Below are 17,144 nucleotides of genomic sequence, written 5' to 3' on the forward strand. Positions count from 1 at the left end.
CTATGGCGACGGTGGCGGAGCAGTGGGTGCTGGTGGAGATGGTCCAGGCGCTCTACGAGGTGAGCTTGGCGGCCCCAGGGGTCCACGACCACACCCAGCCCTGGGGAGGTGGGACGTTTTGTGTGGATTTTTGGTCTGAGGCCTGGGCAGGCCTGGCCCGGTTACGCCCGGACCCCCGGCGTCCCTCGCTGGAAAGGCTCATAGGCGCACCCATTTCCCAGTGGCGGAATGTAGGGAGGCACGGGCGGGAGCCGGAGCCGGGGGTCTCGTATTGCGCTGCTGCGAGCCCGGAGCCCTCTCCAGGTCCTGCCCGGATACAGGAGAGAGGCTAGTCAAAAACAAGAGTTGGGACTGATGGTAAAACGGAGTGATGAAAGTAGAGTGGAAAATCTCAGTCTGGAGAGGTCCCAGGGAAGACAGGTTCTCGGAACTGTGGAGCAGGGAATAGAGGAAAGAATTGTAATAAGTTGGACTTTGTTTTTGTTGGGACGTGGGGTTAGAAAGGAAGCCGAATGATTTAGGTATGTGAAATAGTTTGTCATTCTTCCCGCCTACGTCCCATCTTCTGTCTCGTAAAGATAAAATTATTTTAGTAAAAATTTAAAGAAAGACCAGTTCGGAGCTTTTTTGAAAGGCCAGCTGTTTCAAGTAGGTAAAATAATATGAAATTTAAATGTCAGTCTTGGAGAATGTTCATTCATTTGACATTTAGTGAGTTTCCATGCACTGTGCAATGGAACTTTCTGCGTGTTCTCTGAGCTGTTCAGTACAGTAGCCCACTAACCACATATGGCTGTTAAGCACTTGAAACGTGGCTAGTGCAACTGAGGGGCTGAATTTTTCATTTAATTTAATTTAGATGTGTATTGAAATAGTTGAATGATGCTAGTGACTACAGTATTGGACAGCAGAGATCTAGATGCTAGGAATAGTGCAATGAGGGAACAGGTAGAAGTCCCTGTGCTTACAGAGCTTACATTCACTTAAAGTGAATCTGTTTTCTTTTGATAATTTTCTTAAAACTTAATATAGCGTTTACTGGTAAGGGTGATGATGCAAGATGTATTATTGCAAAACCCATCAGGACTTTTTGAAAAAAAACAGTTAGGAGAGCAAATAGAGCTTAGGTGATGTCCAACCTTAGGTAGATTATAGTGACTAAGAAGAACCACTAAAATCTAAGATTTCTTTCTTAGAAATGAATAATTTCTACTATATGTTGTTGCTGCCTTTTTGAAGACTGCCCTTTGACTATGTAACTTCTCACACCCTGATATTGACCATGAGTGAGACTTGAGAGAAGGTCTCCTTGATGTAACATTTCCTAGGGAAGAAAAGAAGCCACATTTGTGATTTTTATTAATTCAGTAGACATTTCAACTTTTCTTAGGATTTCTTTGTGGAGTGGAATGTTTAGTGACTTGGACTTATGTTTGTCAACTATAATCCAATTATTGATAAAACCAAAAGGATTTTTTTAGTCGAGTCCTCATTCTTAAATGAATTATAGTCAGGAGGGATCAGCAAATTTTAAAAATAGTCTTAGATTTCTGGTTTTGCTTCTAATTTCTGTGCACAGTGTATGCAGAATTTGAGGAGTCTTGCTGTGTACCCATACATATGTAACATGTATGTAGTTTTAAAGTTATTTGTCCAATGACCTGAAAGTTTATTTATGAAATAGTCAGCAGTTTCCCTGGTCCCCGCTTCTGAACTTTTTTAACTATTGTGAATCATCATTGCTTTTTTTTTGTCTAATGTTTGAAAATAATTTGTATTTACGTTTCTAAATACCTCTTTTTTTTTAACATCTTTATTGGAGTATAATTGCTTTACAATGGTGTGTTAGTTTCTGCTTTATAACAAAGTGAATCAGCTGTACATGTACATATCTCTTCCCTCTTGCATAAATACCTCTTTTAAATGACTTTTCAATGACAACCTATTGGAATGTAGCACCCGATAACTGACTTATGGAGGTTTAGTTGATACCTGGAATCTTTTATATGCACTTACTGTATCTAGTTGTGTAAGACATAGAAGTCAGCCTGGCTTTTATCCTGGAAATGTTCAGTTGAAAAGAAGACCTGATGTGGATAATGTCATTAAAGTACCTTTGTGGATGTTGACATGGAACACACTACATACTTTCGGGGAACTGTGGTAGAAAAGAGACCTGCTATTTCTTTAAGCACTTATAAAGTCTTTTTTTCTCTGCCACGTTCCAAGGAGAATTTAAAGAGGCCTATTGGGGATACAGGAAATATAGTAAGTTGTGCAAAAGTCTTTGAGAATTATGGAAACTGGTGTCCAAATAATTCTCAATTTATCCATGGTATGTGGGGGTTGTAGAAGGCTTGTGAAGCTGTGAAATGTTTGTTACAGTCATTTCCCACCAGTAAAAATATAAATTACCTGAAGGATCTGATAGTTGATATTGTTTGACTATTGGAATTCTGTGTCAGATTTAATTTTAAAACTTAATTTTATTCCTAAAGATGTTTTTATTCCTAACGCTGCAGTTTTAGAGATTTTTCATGTAGGAGAAATTGCCTTCTGTTAGAAATGGGAAAAGGAATGAGTAGAAATGAAGTGCGCTTTGAAAGTAAATTTTAAGAAGTAATAAATAGGTTAAAGGTCATGGGAGCAGTATGTGCAAGTGAATTAAATTTTATGTGCAGGTTTTGGAAATGTTTATTTCACTTCTTGTTTTGCTTCTGTTTTTGACTGACTCCTAGGCTCCTGCTTATTATCTTATTTTGGAAGGAATTTTAATACTCTGGATAATCAGACTTCTTTTCTCTAAAACTTACAAGTTACAAGAACGATCTGATCTTACAGTCAAGGTAAGAAGTTAAATCTCTATTTTATTATTTGGTGTATGATTATAGTTGCTACATCTTTCGAAAAAGGACTTGTGGTGGCTCAACTATAAATGTTAAAAGATTTTCTGGAATGTAAGGAAATCAGGGTAAGCAAAATACGGGGAAGCCAGGGATAAAGTGAATACACAAAGGAGTACCATGTTACAGGCCTTTATACTTTGCTAGGAGTAAACAGCAGCCTGGGAACATACTAGATGCTGGATGGGAAGCATGGATGCATGCTGCATTTCAAATGTCCGTATACAAGAAAGATTACATGAGTTGCTCGGGAAAAGCACCACTATTCCTGAAGCCTGAATGAAAGTTTTCCCTGTAGTCTTTATAAAGGAAATTCAGAGTTAGAAAGAATCCTCCCCATCCCACTGCTCTCCACCTTCCCACCCCAAATCAAATTTTGATGTGTTCTGTATGGTAAGGGACCCAGCTCGAGCCCAAGCTAGGCAAACCTTAGGAAGCAGAAGTGTCGAGAGGACTTGCAGTCCTGCCCACTTCGAGTCTGTTAGTATGAGGGACCAAGGGGTTTGTGGCATCCCCTACCTTCTCACGCAGGTAGGAACGCTTAGTAACTGTGCCCCAGGTGTGAGAGGAAGAGCAGTTTTGACTGCAGTGTGGTTTCTGTAGCTTGGATTGTTTCCTTATCCAGCCTCTGTAGCAGTGTGCCAGAATACTACTTAGGGATACAGAGACGGTGAGAGATGTTTTCCCACAAAAATGCCTGAAACTTTGGTTCACAAGGCAGCATTGAGTGCGGCACAATGATGGAGCACAGCTCTTTTCTGGAGCATTCACAGAAGGAAGTGCAAGTGGAATGGAATTACAGCAATGTGGCAGTTGTTTCCCTGGTTTCACTGGCTGCCCCTGCTGTCCTGATCATTCATATTTGTCATGAGATGGTCAGGCAGTATCCCCCCTAGGGGATAAGGGATATGCAGCAGATGGTTCTTAGGGCAAATAAGTTTTGGAAACCTGGGTAAAGAAGACTAAAGAGGTGTCTCATTGCATGATTTCTTGTAACCTTTAATATGACAGTGGCTATCTGAACTGCTGTTTGGAGAACTGCCCTAAACTTGACCGTAGATCCGCAGCCCCGCCTGTGTTTTATGAATACCGTGTGAGGCGAGTGTGCCATAGGACACACCTCTGATGGTGTCGCAGCAGGATCGGGCTCTCCGGGCCAGAAGCCCTGTCGCTGCTCTTTTCCCTTGGTATTCAGGAACTCCACGTGAATGACCGTGAGGCCATGGAATAGATTTCTAGCCCAGCTTTTTAAGGGGTTGATCATTGCTAATATTCTTAGTTTAAGTTTAAACAAGTCAGTCCACACAAATATGCATTTTAAAAGAAGGATACTGAAACATAATTTTAGGATAACCCTCTAAAAGCAGAACTTACCTAGAGCAAGATTCAGTAATCACTGACATCTTACCCTAAAAGCTGTGGAAGAAAAAAAAAACGATATGAGTGTTTCTAAAGCTTAACTTATGGCAGCAAAGAAGAAATGCCCTTCTCAGTTTTATAGGTCTGCAGAGTCTCTTTTTTTATTATTAATTAATTTATTTATTTTATTTTTGGCTGCGTTGGGTCTTCGTTGCTGTGCGTGGGCTTGCTCTAGTTGCAGCGAGCGGGGGCTACTCTTCGTTGAGGTGCGCAGGCTTCTCATTATGGTGGCTTCCGTTGTTGCGGAGCACGGGCTCTAGGTGTGCGGGCTTCAGTAGTTGTGGCAGGCAGGCTCAGTAGCTGTGGCTCACGCGCTATAGGGTACAGCCTCAGTAGTTGTGGTGCACGGGCTTAGTTGCTCTGCAGCATGTGGAATCTTCCCGGACCAGGGCTTGAACCGATATCCCCTGCATTGGCAAGCAGATTCTTAACCACTGCACCACCAAGGAAGTCCCCTGCAGAGACTCTTGAATACCAGGCAATCTTGAGTTGATTCTCAAATCTGTCTCTGTGGTAGCAAGTGGACAGTATGCATGATACATACTTCAGGCTTGTTCAGGCTGCTGTTCTGTGCAGTCATTGGCAGAAATAGATGAGGAATTTATTGGCTGATTTATTCAGCCAGCATTTTTGAGTGCCTGAGCATCAGGTGAATATGCTCCTAGCCATGCCCTAGAATTGCCTATTAGGAGAAAAGTGCACAGAAGCATTTAACAGGAGTGTGAAAATAGAAGTATTGAGAGTGGGCCTATGTAAGGCAAGAATTACTGTGGCTGTCATGTTCATCAGGTGCCTCATCTCATCCTGTACATCCAGACTACATTTTCAAAATTACATTTTTTCTAGTTCAAGGAAGGACAAGAAACTCAAAATAGTCAAAATACTTGGAATGCATGAAATAACAGGTAAAAAGAATAAAGTGGTTTTTTATGAGAAATTTCCAAACAACTAAATCCTATTACAATAATTATAAGAGAGTCTTTTGGTATATTTCAGTTACTTCTGAATCCTTGCCAATGGCTTGTAGAAACAGTGCTTTGTAGTCTAGTTGATCCCTTCCTGTGACAGTCATGCCTGTAAGAACTTAAGGCATGGCTGTCTGTCATATCTTGCAGTAGAGGCTGAGCTCCCTTACCTGCAGTCATGCCTCTCACCTTTGTGTTACAGACTTTTTGTTTTATCATCAGTAGCAGTTATACTTCCTACTTCCCACAGTGAAGAATCCTGAACATAGAAATACAGTTTTTAAGAAATTTCCAGTCAGCCACAAAGCTTCATGGAAAAAGAGCCTTTAGCCTGAGATAAGGAAAGAGGTGAGGGGTTAAGAGCACAAAACTCAATAGTGATTCTGTGTCATTTCCAGGCACAGCAGCTGGACGTGTGTGTCTAGCAGTGTGTTCATTATGATGGTTCCATTACAACAAACAGCTTAGATACCGCTAGAATTGCTGTCCAGTAATTAGCACTGCACTGTATTTTAACTGCTTTTCTCCTGTAGGAAAAGGAAGAATTGATTGAAGAGTGGCAACCAGAACCTCTTGTTCCTCCTGTCTCAAAAGACCATCCTGCTCTCAACTACAACATCGTTTCAGGGTAAATTGTTTTTGCTAGTCAAGGGCTTATATTTGGTTTCCTGTAGGTAAACTCAACAAAGTATACAGTGGTTTATATAGTATTCCTTTTTTAACTGAAATAAGATTTTTAGAAATTTCTGGAGATCAGAAACTGCTTTTTAATAGTCTCCAATTTGGGTTTCTGAGTTTGTCCCTTTTTAAAAAAATATATATATATATTTTTTTAAAGTAATACACACATGTAATATTTCAAATGGGAAGACAGTTAAAATGAAAAACAGCATTCCTACTTTTCCCACCTGGATTGTTTCTGATTTTAGATCTGTTGAAGGTTACCTTCATAGCTAGATATTAACAGTATGCTTACACTACTGTTTCTTGATTGATTAATGATAGGCAGTGCCTGTTGACTTTCACTATATGAATTATGAAACTTCAGCTCACTTATGCTACCTACCTCCTGGCTTCCAATGTTTTATTTATTTTTATTTTTATTTCTTAAATTTAAGTATACAGAAAATATCAGGCACATATGTATCTACCACCCAGAAGTAATAGGTATTAACATTTTGCTCTCTTTACTTTAAATCTATTTTTTAAAAGAAATAAAACATTAGAAATGCAGTTGACCCTTGAACAGTATGGGGGTTAGGGGCCCTGACCCTCTGGGCAGTCAAAAACCTGCATATAAATTAGAGTCAGCCCTCCAGATACCCAGTTCCTCCAGATATGTGGTTCTACATCCATGGATTCAAGCAACTGTGGATCATGTAGTACAGTAGTATCTACTGTTGAAAAAATCTGTGTATAAGTGGACCTGCACAGTTCAAACCCATGTTGTTCAGGGGTCAAGTGTATCACTAAAGAAATCCCTTCCCATCTATCACTTACTCTTGCCTCCCAGGCAAGATAACCACCATCTTGAAGTTGGTAGATGTTTTTCCTTTGCTTATATTTATACTTTTGCCACAGCATGCCTGTTGCCATGAAAGTGTTTAGTATTCTATTTAAAAATATGATGTAGGATAGTCTCCTGAGTATGTCCTTCTACTTCTGGTCTGATGTGAGAGAGGCTTGTATTCTTCACTTTCGCGAATTTCTTTGGTCTCATGAAAGTTTTACTTGTCCTGAAATCAGACTTAACCAATCATTAATGTTATGGTTATAAAATCCTTCCTACCACAAAGGTCTAATTTGCCTGTTTTCCATATGACAGGTAGTTGTCCCAACATTATTAGTTGAATAGTCCATTTTTTACCTACTGATTGGAAATTTCCCTTCTTTCATATGTCAAGTTCCCTTATAAAGGATCTGTTTCTGGCTTTATTTCTATTCTTTTGGTATATTTATCTCTCCCTGTGCCAGAACCTCGCTTATACCACAGCTTAATAATAGGCCTTGACTAGAGTGAGTCCTTCACCTCCTTGTTCTTCACAATTGTCTAGGCTATCCTTGACTCTTCACTATGAGTTTAGGTTTAGCTGCTCAGATTTGACCAGAAAATGGGTTTGGGTTTGTGACTAGTAATGCATTGAATTTATGGATTAATTTGGAGAGAATTGGTATATTGCTAATACTGAATCTCTTCACCACGTACCTTGTGTGTCACTTGTATACTTAGGTCTTTTATGTCTCTGAGAGAAGTTACATAACGTTCTTCATAAAGATTTTGCTTACCTTTTTTTTTCCTACTTTTTATTTGGAAATAATAGTAGATTCACATGCAGTTGTAAGAAATAATACAGAGAGATTTCATATACCCTTCATCAGTTTCCCCCAATGGTAACATCTTGCTTAACTATAGTACAGTATCACAACCAGGAAATTAACATTGCATATCTTTTAATAGCTTCGTCTCTGGGTTCCAAAGAGTTTTCACTTCTGTCATGAGGCATCATTTTCTTCTTGTTTCTGTGTTATTGCATTGGCTAGGATACCTACCATGCAGTGTTGAATAGGAGTGGTAACAAGGGCCTCTGTATCTTGTTCCGGATGGCTTTTAAGGGATAACCTGTATGGTGTTATAGGCCTTCCTTTCTCTTCCTAGTTTGCTAAGGGAACTTTTTGTTAGTTTTAAAGTCAGTGTTAAATTTTATTAATTTTTTTTTTTTATTTATTGAGATGGTTGTGACTTTTCTCCTCTAATCCATTGCTATATTAAATTGTACTGATCGATGTTTTTTACATTAATTAAGCATATACATAAATTTTTATGAGAAAAATTGCAAGCAACCATGCCACTCATCCTCACCCCAGATCTCAGCTCTGTAGACTTGCAGAAAGATGGGAGATTTACTCTCCGGAAAGGCTAAATATCAATTGAAAGTCCTAAGAATGTGTGAGGAGGCGGGTGCCATTCTAGAACAGAAAGCAAGTATATAGTGAATAATGGGATGCTAATCCCGTTTCCTCCAACTCAGCTTTCAGAACGTTGGCAACCAGATTTATCTCCTCATATACACCTCACTGGAGGATTCCTCTCTGGTGAAACTCCAAGTCAAGAGAATAAAAATAGAAAATTTTGAGTTTGGGGTCTCCACAGATGAATAAACAAGTCTGTGTCTCATTATCATAGAGTGAAGCCCACCATTTACAAAGAAGCCAAGCCCATTTACACAGTGCTTGCAATTAGCATTTCAGTGTCTTACTCTTAAAAATGTGTGGACAACCTTAAATTATGGTCCATTGATTTTCAACAGAATGCTGAGACAATTCAGTAGGGAAAGAATACTCTTTTTAACAGATTGTGATGGGACAACGGGATATACACATGTAAAAGAATGATGATGGACCCTGACCTCACACCATGTGTAAAAATTAGCTCAAAATTAATCATGGGCTTAAATTTAAGAGCAAAAACTATAAGTTCTTAGTTTAGAAGAAAGAAAACAAAAGAGTAAATCTTCATAATCTTGGATTGGCCAGAGATTTTTAGATATGACACAAAAGCACAAGCAGCAAAAGAAGAAATAGACAAACTGGACTTCATTAAAATTAAAAACATTTGTGCTTCAAAGTCCACTACTAGAGAAATGATACAAAACCCCACAAAATGGAAGAAAATATTTTCAAGTCATATATTTGTTAAGGGGCTAGTATCCAAAATATTAAATATATAAAAAGAACTCTTACAACTCAGTGATAAACCCTATTTAAGCGTGACTATTTGGTTAATTTTTATTAATTGTTGGATTTTTTTTTTTTTTGGCTAATATTTGGTATTTTTAGCATCAGTATTGAAAAATGAGTTTAGTCTTTTTCTTTTCCCTTACTGTGCTGGCCCAGCTTTGGTATCAGACGTATATTAGTCTTACAGTTTTCCGGGCAACATTATTTGTGTTTGTTCTGTTGAGCATAGATTTTTAATCATGAATTTAATGTCTTCAGTGAGTTTTTTTTTTTTTTTTTTTTTTTCCACACACACACACTGTATTTTATTTTTACAAGAGATAGATAGACTGACACCAAGCATTGTACATGGATGACCACAACAAAAGCAACAATGATTGCAATTACCAAACATGAAACACACTTATACTATGTCATAATATTGACATTCAGTCCAGTAATCCTCCACTGTAACAGCTCCTTTACTTTGCAGTGAAAATTGATTTGTATATTCTTTTCCTCTGAGTCCTTGTGGGATTTTTTTTTTTTAATTCAGACAGAAAGTCACAAAAATTATACTCATCCTCATCAGTTCACTCAGTCCCATGTAATTAATTTCTTTTTTTTCATCTTGATCTTTTGTTAGCAGTTTTATGAGTTCATCAGTTTTTCATTAGAGTTCTGAAAATGCTTATTCATTCAGTTCAGCAGTACAGTCAGTTACCAGAAACCTGTACTTGTCAGAGTCTTTTCCATGAATTTCTTGAAGATGAAACTCTTTTATAGGAACATATTTGCAAAATCATCAGAGTACACCCAGAACTGTCTGTAAATGACAAAAGACTTAAAAATGACCATGGTTAAAGATTTGATGAAAGTTCATAATAATGCAGTTGACAAGAAAATTAGTTATTTCTGAGATATACATTTTAAAGTAATAACTAGGATTATTACTTATAACATTATACCAGAACATATAAGATTTTTAGACGTTTCCTGTAATGTCTGAAACATTTATATTAACATATTTCCATACATATTTCCATACAAATACAAATATAAGATTTTTAGAAATTTCATGTAATGTCTGAAACATTTATATTAACATATTTCCATACATATTTCCATACAAATACAAGATTTTTAGAAATTTCATGTAATGTCTGAAACATTTATATTAACATATTTCCATACATATTTCCATACAAATACAAGATTTTTAGAAATTTCATGTAATGTCTGAAACATTTATATTAACATATTTCCATACATATTTCCATACAAATACAAGATTTTTAGAAATTTCATGTAATGTCTGAAACATTTATATTAACATATTTCCATACATATTTCCATACAAATACAAATATAAGATTTTTAGAAATTTCATGTAATGTCTGAAACATTTATATTAACATATTTCCATACATATTTCCATACAAATATAAGATTTTTAGAAATTTCATGTAATGTCTGAAACATTTATATTAACATATTTCCATACATATTTCCATACAAATACAAGATTTTTAGAAATTTCATGTAATGTCTGAAACATTTATATTAACATATTTCCATACATATTTCCATACAAATACAAATATAAGATTTTTAGAAATTTCATGTAATGTCTGAAACATTTATATTAACATATTTCCATACATATTTCCATACAAATACAAATATAAGATTTTTAGAAATTTCATGTAATGTCTGAAACATTTATATTAACATATTTCCATACAAATAACCCAATGAAAGTTTAGTATTAGTTGTTTTGTTTGTTTTTTTATACTGCAGGTTCTTATTAGGCATCAGTTTTATACACATCAGTGTATACATGTCAATCCCAATCGCCCAATTCAGCACATCACCATCCCCACCTCATCGCAGTTTTCCCCCCTTGGTGTCCATATGTCCATTCTCTACATCTGTGTCTCAACTTCTGCCCTGCAAACTGGCTCATCTGTACCATTTTTCTACGTTCCACATACATGCATTAACATACGATATTTGTTTTTCTCTTTCTGACTTACTTCACTCTGTATGACAGTCTCTAGATCCATCCACTTCTCAACAAATGACTCAATTTCGTTCCTTTTTATGGCTGAATAATATTCCATCGTATATATGTACCACAACTTCTTTATCCATTCGTCTGTTGATGGGCATTTAGGTTGCTTCCATGACCTGGCTATTGTAAATAGTGCTGCAATGAACATTCGGGTGCACGTGTCTTTTTGAATTACGGTTTTCTCTGGGTATATGCCCAGTAGTGGGATTGCTGGGTCATATGGTAATTCTATTTTTAGTTTTTTAAGGAACCTCCATATTGTTCTCCATAGTGGCTCTATCAATTTACATTCCCACCAACAGTGCAAGAGGGTTCCCTTTTCTCCACACCCTCTCCAGCATTTGTTGTTTGTAGATTTTCTGATGATGCCCATTCTAACAGGAGTGAGGTGATACCTCATTGTAGTTTTGATTTGCATTTCTCTAATAATTAGTGATGTTGAGCATCTTTTCATGTGCTTCGTGGCCGTCTGTATGTCTTCTTTGGAGAAATGTCTATTTAGGTCTTCTGCCCATTTTTGGATTGGGGTGTTTGTTTCTTTGATATTGAGCTGAATGAGCTGTTTATATATTTTGGAGATTAATCCTTTGTCCGTTGATTCATTTGCAAATATTTTCTCCCATTCTGAGGGTTGTCTTTTCGTCTTGTTTATGGTTTCCTTTGCTGTGCAAAAGCTTTGAAGTTTCATTAGGTCCCACTTGTTTATTTTTGTTTTTATTTCCATTACTCTAGGAGGTGGATCGAAAAAGATCTTGCTGTGATTTATGTCAAAGAGTGTTCTTCCTATGTTTTCCTCTAAGAGTTTTATAGTGTCCAGTCTTATATTTAGGTCTCTAATCCATTTTGAGTTTATTTTTGTGTATGGTGTTAGGGAGTATTCTAATTTCATTCTTTTACATGTGGCTGTCCAGTTTTCCCAGCACCACTTATTGAAGAGACTGTCTTTTCTCCATTGTATATCTTTGCCTCCTTTGTCATAGATTAGTTGACCATAGGTGCGTGGGTTAATCTCTGGGCTTTCTATCTTGTTCCATTGATCTATGTTTCTGTTTTTGTGCCAGTACCATATTGTCTTGATTACTGTAGCTTTGTAGTATAGTCTGAAGTCAGGGAGTCTGATTCCTCCAGCTCCATTTTTTTGCCTCAAGACTGCTTTGGCTATTCGGGGTCTTTTGTGTCTCCATACAAATTTTAAGATGATTTGTTCTAGCTCCGTAAAAAATGCCTTTGGTAATTTGATAGGGATTGCATTGAATTTGTAGATTGCTTTGGGTAGTATACTCATTTTCACAATGTTGATTCTTCCAATCCAAGAACATGGTATATCTCTCCATCTGTTGGTATCATCTTTAATTTCTTTCATCAGTGTCTTATAGTTTTCTGCATACAGGTCTTTTGTCTCCCTAGGTAGGTTTATTCCTAGGTATTTTATTCTTTTTGTTGCAATGGTAAATGGGAGTGTTTCCATAATTTCTCTTTCAGATTTTTCATCATTAGTGTATAGGAATGCAAGAGATTTCTGTGCATTAATTTTGTAACCTGCAACTTTACCATATTCATTAATTAGCTCTAGCAGTTTTCTGGTGGCAGTTTTAGGATTCTCTATGTATAGTATCATGTCATCCGCAAACAGTGACAGTTTTACTTCTTCTTTTCCAATTTGTATTCCTTTTATTTCTTTTTCTTCTCTGATTGCCGTGGCTAGGACTTCCAGAACTATGTTGAATAATAGTGGTGAGAGTGGACATCCTTGTCTCGTTCCTGATCTTAGAGGAAATGCTTTCAGTTTTTCACCATTGAGAATGATGTTTGCTGTGGGTTTGTCATATATGGCCTTTATTATGTTGAGGTAGGTTCCCTCTATGCCCACTTTCTGGAGAGTTTTTATCATAAATGGGTGTTGAATTTTGTCAAAAGCTTTTTCTGCATCTATTGAGATGATCATATGGTTTTTATTCTTCAATTTGTTAATATGGTGTATCACATTGATTGATTTGCGTATATTGAAGAATCCTTGCATCCCTGGGATAAATCCCACTTGATCGTGGTGTATGATCCTTTTAATGTGTTGTTGGATTCTGTTTGCTAGTATTTTGTTGAGGATTTTTGCATCTATATTCATCAGTGATATTGGTCTGTAATTTTCTTTTTTTGTAGTGTCTTTGTCTGGTTTTGGTATCAGGGTGATTGTGGCCTCATAGAATGAGTTTGGGAGAGTTCCTTCCTCTGCAATTTTTTGGAAGAGTTTGAGAAGGATGGGTGTTAGCTCTTCTCTAAATGTTTGATAGAATTCACCTGTGAAGCCATCTGGTCCTGGACTTTTGTTTGTTGGAAGATTTTTAATCACAGTTTCAATTTCATTACTTGTGATTGGTCTGTTGATATTTTCTGTTTCTTCCTGATTCAGTCTTGGAAGGTTATACCTTTCTAAGAATTTGTCCATTTCTTCCAGGTTGTCCATTTTATTGGCATAAAGTTGCTTGTAGTAGTCTCTTAGGATGTTTTGTATTTCTGCGGTGTCTGTTGTAACTTCTCCTTTTTCATTTCTGATTTTATTGATTTGAGTCCTCTCCCTCTTTTTCTTGATGAGTCTGGCTAATGGCTTATCAATTTTGTTTATCTTCTCAAAGAACCAACTTTTAGTTTTATTGATCTTTGCTATTGTTTTCTTTGTTTCTATTTCATTTATTTCTGCTCTGATCTTTATGATTTCTTTCCTTCTGCTAACTTTGGGTTTTGTTTGTTCTTCTTTCTCTAGTTTCTTTAGGTGTAAAGTTAGATTGTTTACTTGAGATTTTTCTTGTTTCTTTAGGTAGGCTTGTATAGCTATAAACTTCCCTCTTAGAACCGCTTTTGCTGCATCCCATAGGTTTTGGGTCGTCGTGTTTTCATTGTCATTTGTCTCTAGGTATTTTTTTATTTCCTGTTTGATTCCTTCAGTGATCTCTTGGTTATTTAGTAACGTATTGTTTAGCCTCCATGTGTTTGTCTTTTTTACGTTTTTTTCCCTGTAATTCATTTCTAATCTCATAGCGTTGTGGTCAGAAAAGATGCTTGATATGATTTCAATTTTCTTAAATTTACTGAGGCTTGATTTGTGACCCAAGATGTGATCTATCCTGGAGAATGTTCCGTGTGCACTTGAGAAGAACGTGTAATCTGCCGTTCTTGGATGGAATGTCCTATATATATCAATTAAATCTATCTGGTCTATTGTGTCATTTAAAGCTTCTGTTTCCTTATTTATTTTCATTTTGGATGATCTGTCCATTGGTGTAAGTGAGGTGTTAAAGTCCCCCACTATTATTGTGTTACTGTCGATTTCCTCTTTTATAGCTGTTAGCAGTTGCCTTATGTATTGAGGTGCTCCTATGTTGGGTGCATATATATTTATAATTGTTATATCTTCTTCTTGGATTGATCCCTGGATCATTATGTAGTGTCCTTCCTTGTCTCTTGTAACATTCTTTATTTTAAAGTCTATTTTATCTGATATGAGTATAGCTACTCCAGCTTTCTTTTGATTTCCATTTGCATGGAATATCTTTTTCCATCCCCTCACTTTCAGTCTGTATGTGTCCCTAGGTCTGAAGTGGGTCTCTTGTAGACAGCATATATATGGGTCTTGTTTTTGTATCCATTCAGCCAGTCTATGTCTTTTGGTTGGGGCATTTAATCCATTCACGTTTAAGGTAATTATCGATATGTATGTTCCTATGACCATTTTCTTAATTGTTTTGGGTTTGTTTTTGTAGGTCCTTTTCTTCTCTTGTGTTTCCCACTTAGAGAAGTTCCTTTAGCATTTGTTGTAGAGCTGGTTTGGTGGTGCTGAATTCTCTTAGCTTTTGCTTGTCTGTAAAGCTTTTGATTTCTCCATCAAATCTAAATGAGATCCTTGCTGGATAGAGTAATCTTGGTTGTAGGTTCTTCCCTTTCATCACTTTAAGTATTTCATGCCACTCCCTTCTGGCTTGCAGAGTTTCTGCTGAGAAATCAGCTGTTAACCTTATGGGGGTTCCCTTGTATGTTATTTGTCGTTTTTCCCTTGCTGCTTTCAATAATTTTTCTTTGTCTTTAATTTTTGCCACTTTGATTACTATGTGTCTCGGCGTGTTTCTCCTTGGGTTTATTCTGTATGGGACTCTCTGCGCTTCCTGGACTTGGGTGGCTATTTCCTTTCCCATGTTAGGGAAGTTTTCGATTATAATCTCTTCAAATATTTTCTCTGGTCCTTTCTCTCTCTCTTCTCCTTCTGGGACCCCTATAATGCGAATGTTGTTGCGTTTAATGTTGTCCCAGAGGTCTCTTAGGCTGTCTTCATTTCTTTTTATTCTTTTTTCTTTAGTCTGTTCCGCAGCAGTGAATTCCACCATTCTGTCTTCCAGGTCACTTATCCGTTCTTCTGCCTCAGTTATTCTGCTATTGATTCCTTCTAGTGTAGTTTTCATTTCAGTTATTGTATTGGTCATCTCTGTTTGTTTGATTAACAAAGACCTAGAAGAATTAAAGAACAAACATTCAGTGAGTTTTTAAAGCTGTTCATATTTCCTTTTTGAGTAAGTTTTTGTTACTGCCATTTAGTAATTGTTCATTTCTTCTTTTGTTTTCAAATGCATTGGCATGAAGTAGTTCATAGAAGTAGTGCATGAAGTAGTTCATAGAAGTAGTTCATAGTAGCTCCTTTCATATTACTTCTTCTGCCCTGGGTCCTGGAGTGTTTGAGATTTTGTGTGCAGTCTCTGTTTCCCACAGCACTCTGGCTCTCCCTAGAGGAAGCTCCACTGACCTTCAAAACCAAATGTTTGGGACTTCCCTGGTGGTCCAGTACGAATCCACCTTACAGTGCAGGGGACCCGGGTTCAATCTCTGGTCAGGGAACTAAGATCCCCCATGCAGTGTTGCAACTAAGCCCATGCACCACAACTACACCGAGCCCATGTGCCTCAACCAGAGAGCCCACGTGCTGCCAACTACAGAGCCCACGCGCTCTGGAACCCCTGCGCCACAACTACAGAGCCCACACACCCCAGAGCCTGCACGCCACAACTAGAGAAGAGAAAACCTGCACACCACAACTAGAGAGAAGCCCACGTGCCACAACGAAAAATCCCGCATGCCTCAATGAAGATCCTGCATGCCTCAACTAAGACCCGGTGCAGCCAAAAAATAAATAAAATAAGTAAATAAATAATAAATTTTTTTAAAAAACGCAAATGTTCTGGGGGTTCATCTTCCTGGTGCAGGACATCCAGGCTGGGGAAGCTCTTGTCGGGCTCAGACCCCTCACTCCTTGGGAAGGGCTTCTGCAAGTGTAATTATTCTCCCGTTTGTGGATCACCTACCTGCGGGTGTCGGTCTTGACTATACCATGTCTGCACCTCGCCTACCCATCTCATTGTGATTCCTTCTTTATATCTTTAGTTGTGGAAGATCTTGTCTGCTAGTCTTCAGGTCATTCTCATTGATAGCTGCTCTGTAAATAATTGTAATTTTGGTGTGCCCATGGGAGGAGGTGAGCTCAGGGTCTTCCTAGTCTGCCATCTTGGCCACTCCCAATGCAATAAATTATTATTTATTTATTTATTTTTGGCTGCGTTGGGCCTTCGATGGTGCACGCGGGCTTTCTCTAGTTGTGGCAAGCAGGGACTACTCTTCGTTGTGGTGCACAAGCTTCTTGCTGTGGTGGCTGCTCTTGTTGAGGGCTCTAGGCGCACAGGCTTCAGTAGTTGCAGCATGTGGGCTCAGTAGTTGCAGCACACGGGCCCTAGAGCGTGCAGCTTCAGTAGTTGCGGTGCGTGGGCTCAGTAGTTGTGGCTCGAAGCCTCTAGAGCGCAGGCTCAGTAATTGTGGAGCACGGGCTTAGTTGTTCTGTGGCATGTGGGATCTTCCCCGACCAGGGATCAAACCTGTGTCCTCTTCATTGGCAGGTGCATTCTTAACCACTACACCACCAGGGAAGTCCCAATACATTATTTTTTAATTAAGGTGTGTACATTGTTTTTGAGACATAATGCTGCTGTACACTTAATAGACTACAGTATGGAGTAAACATAGGTGTGTACATTG

General features: G+C 37.8%; 1 protein-coding gene across 2 annotated transcripts; it reads left to right on the top strand.

Moving 5' to 3' along the window:
• The first annotated feature begins 2 nt into the window (after positions 1 to 2).
• Positions 3 to 16,395, top strand: LOC130706707 (serine palmitoyltransferase 1-like). 2 transcript variants are annotated; one of them, XM_057539410.1, is made up of 4 exons: positions 3 to 59; positions 2,739 to 2,846; positions 5,821 to 5,915; positions 15,831 to 16,395. In XM_057539410.1, exons 1-4 carry the CDS (start codon positions 3 to 5, stop codon positions 15,958 to 15,960), a joined length of 390 nt encoding a protein of 129 aa, XP_057395393.1. In that variant the 3' UTR covers positions 15,961 to 16,395. The 2 variants fall into 2 exon arrangements, with proteins under 2 accessions (XP_057395393.1, XP_057395394.1); XM_057539411.1 differs by having other exon boundaries at positions 15,815 to 15,931.
• The last annotated feature ends 749 nt before the right edge of the window (positions 16,396 to 17,144 follow it).

This window comes from Balaenoptera acutorostrata, unplaced genomic scaffold, assembly GCF_949987535.1.
Source record: "Balaenoptera acutorostrata unplaced genomic scaffold, mBalAcu1.1 scaffold_1475, whole genome shotgun sequence".
In the NCBI taxonomy this organism is placed as follows: domain Eukaryota; kingdom Metazoa; phylum Chordata; class Mammalia; order Artiodactyla; family Balaenopteridae; genus Balaenoptera; species Balaenoptera acutorostrata.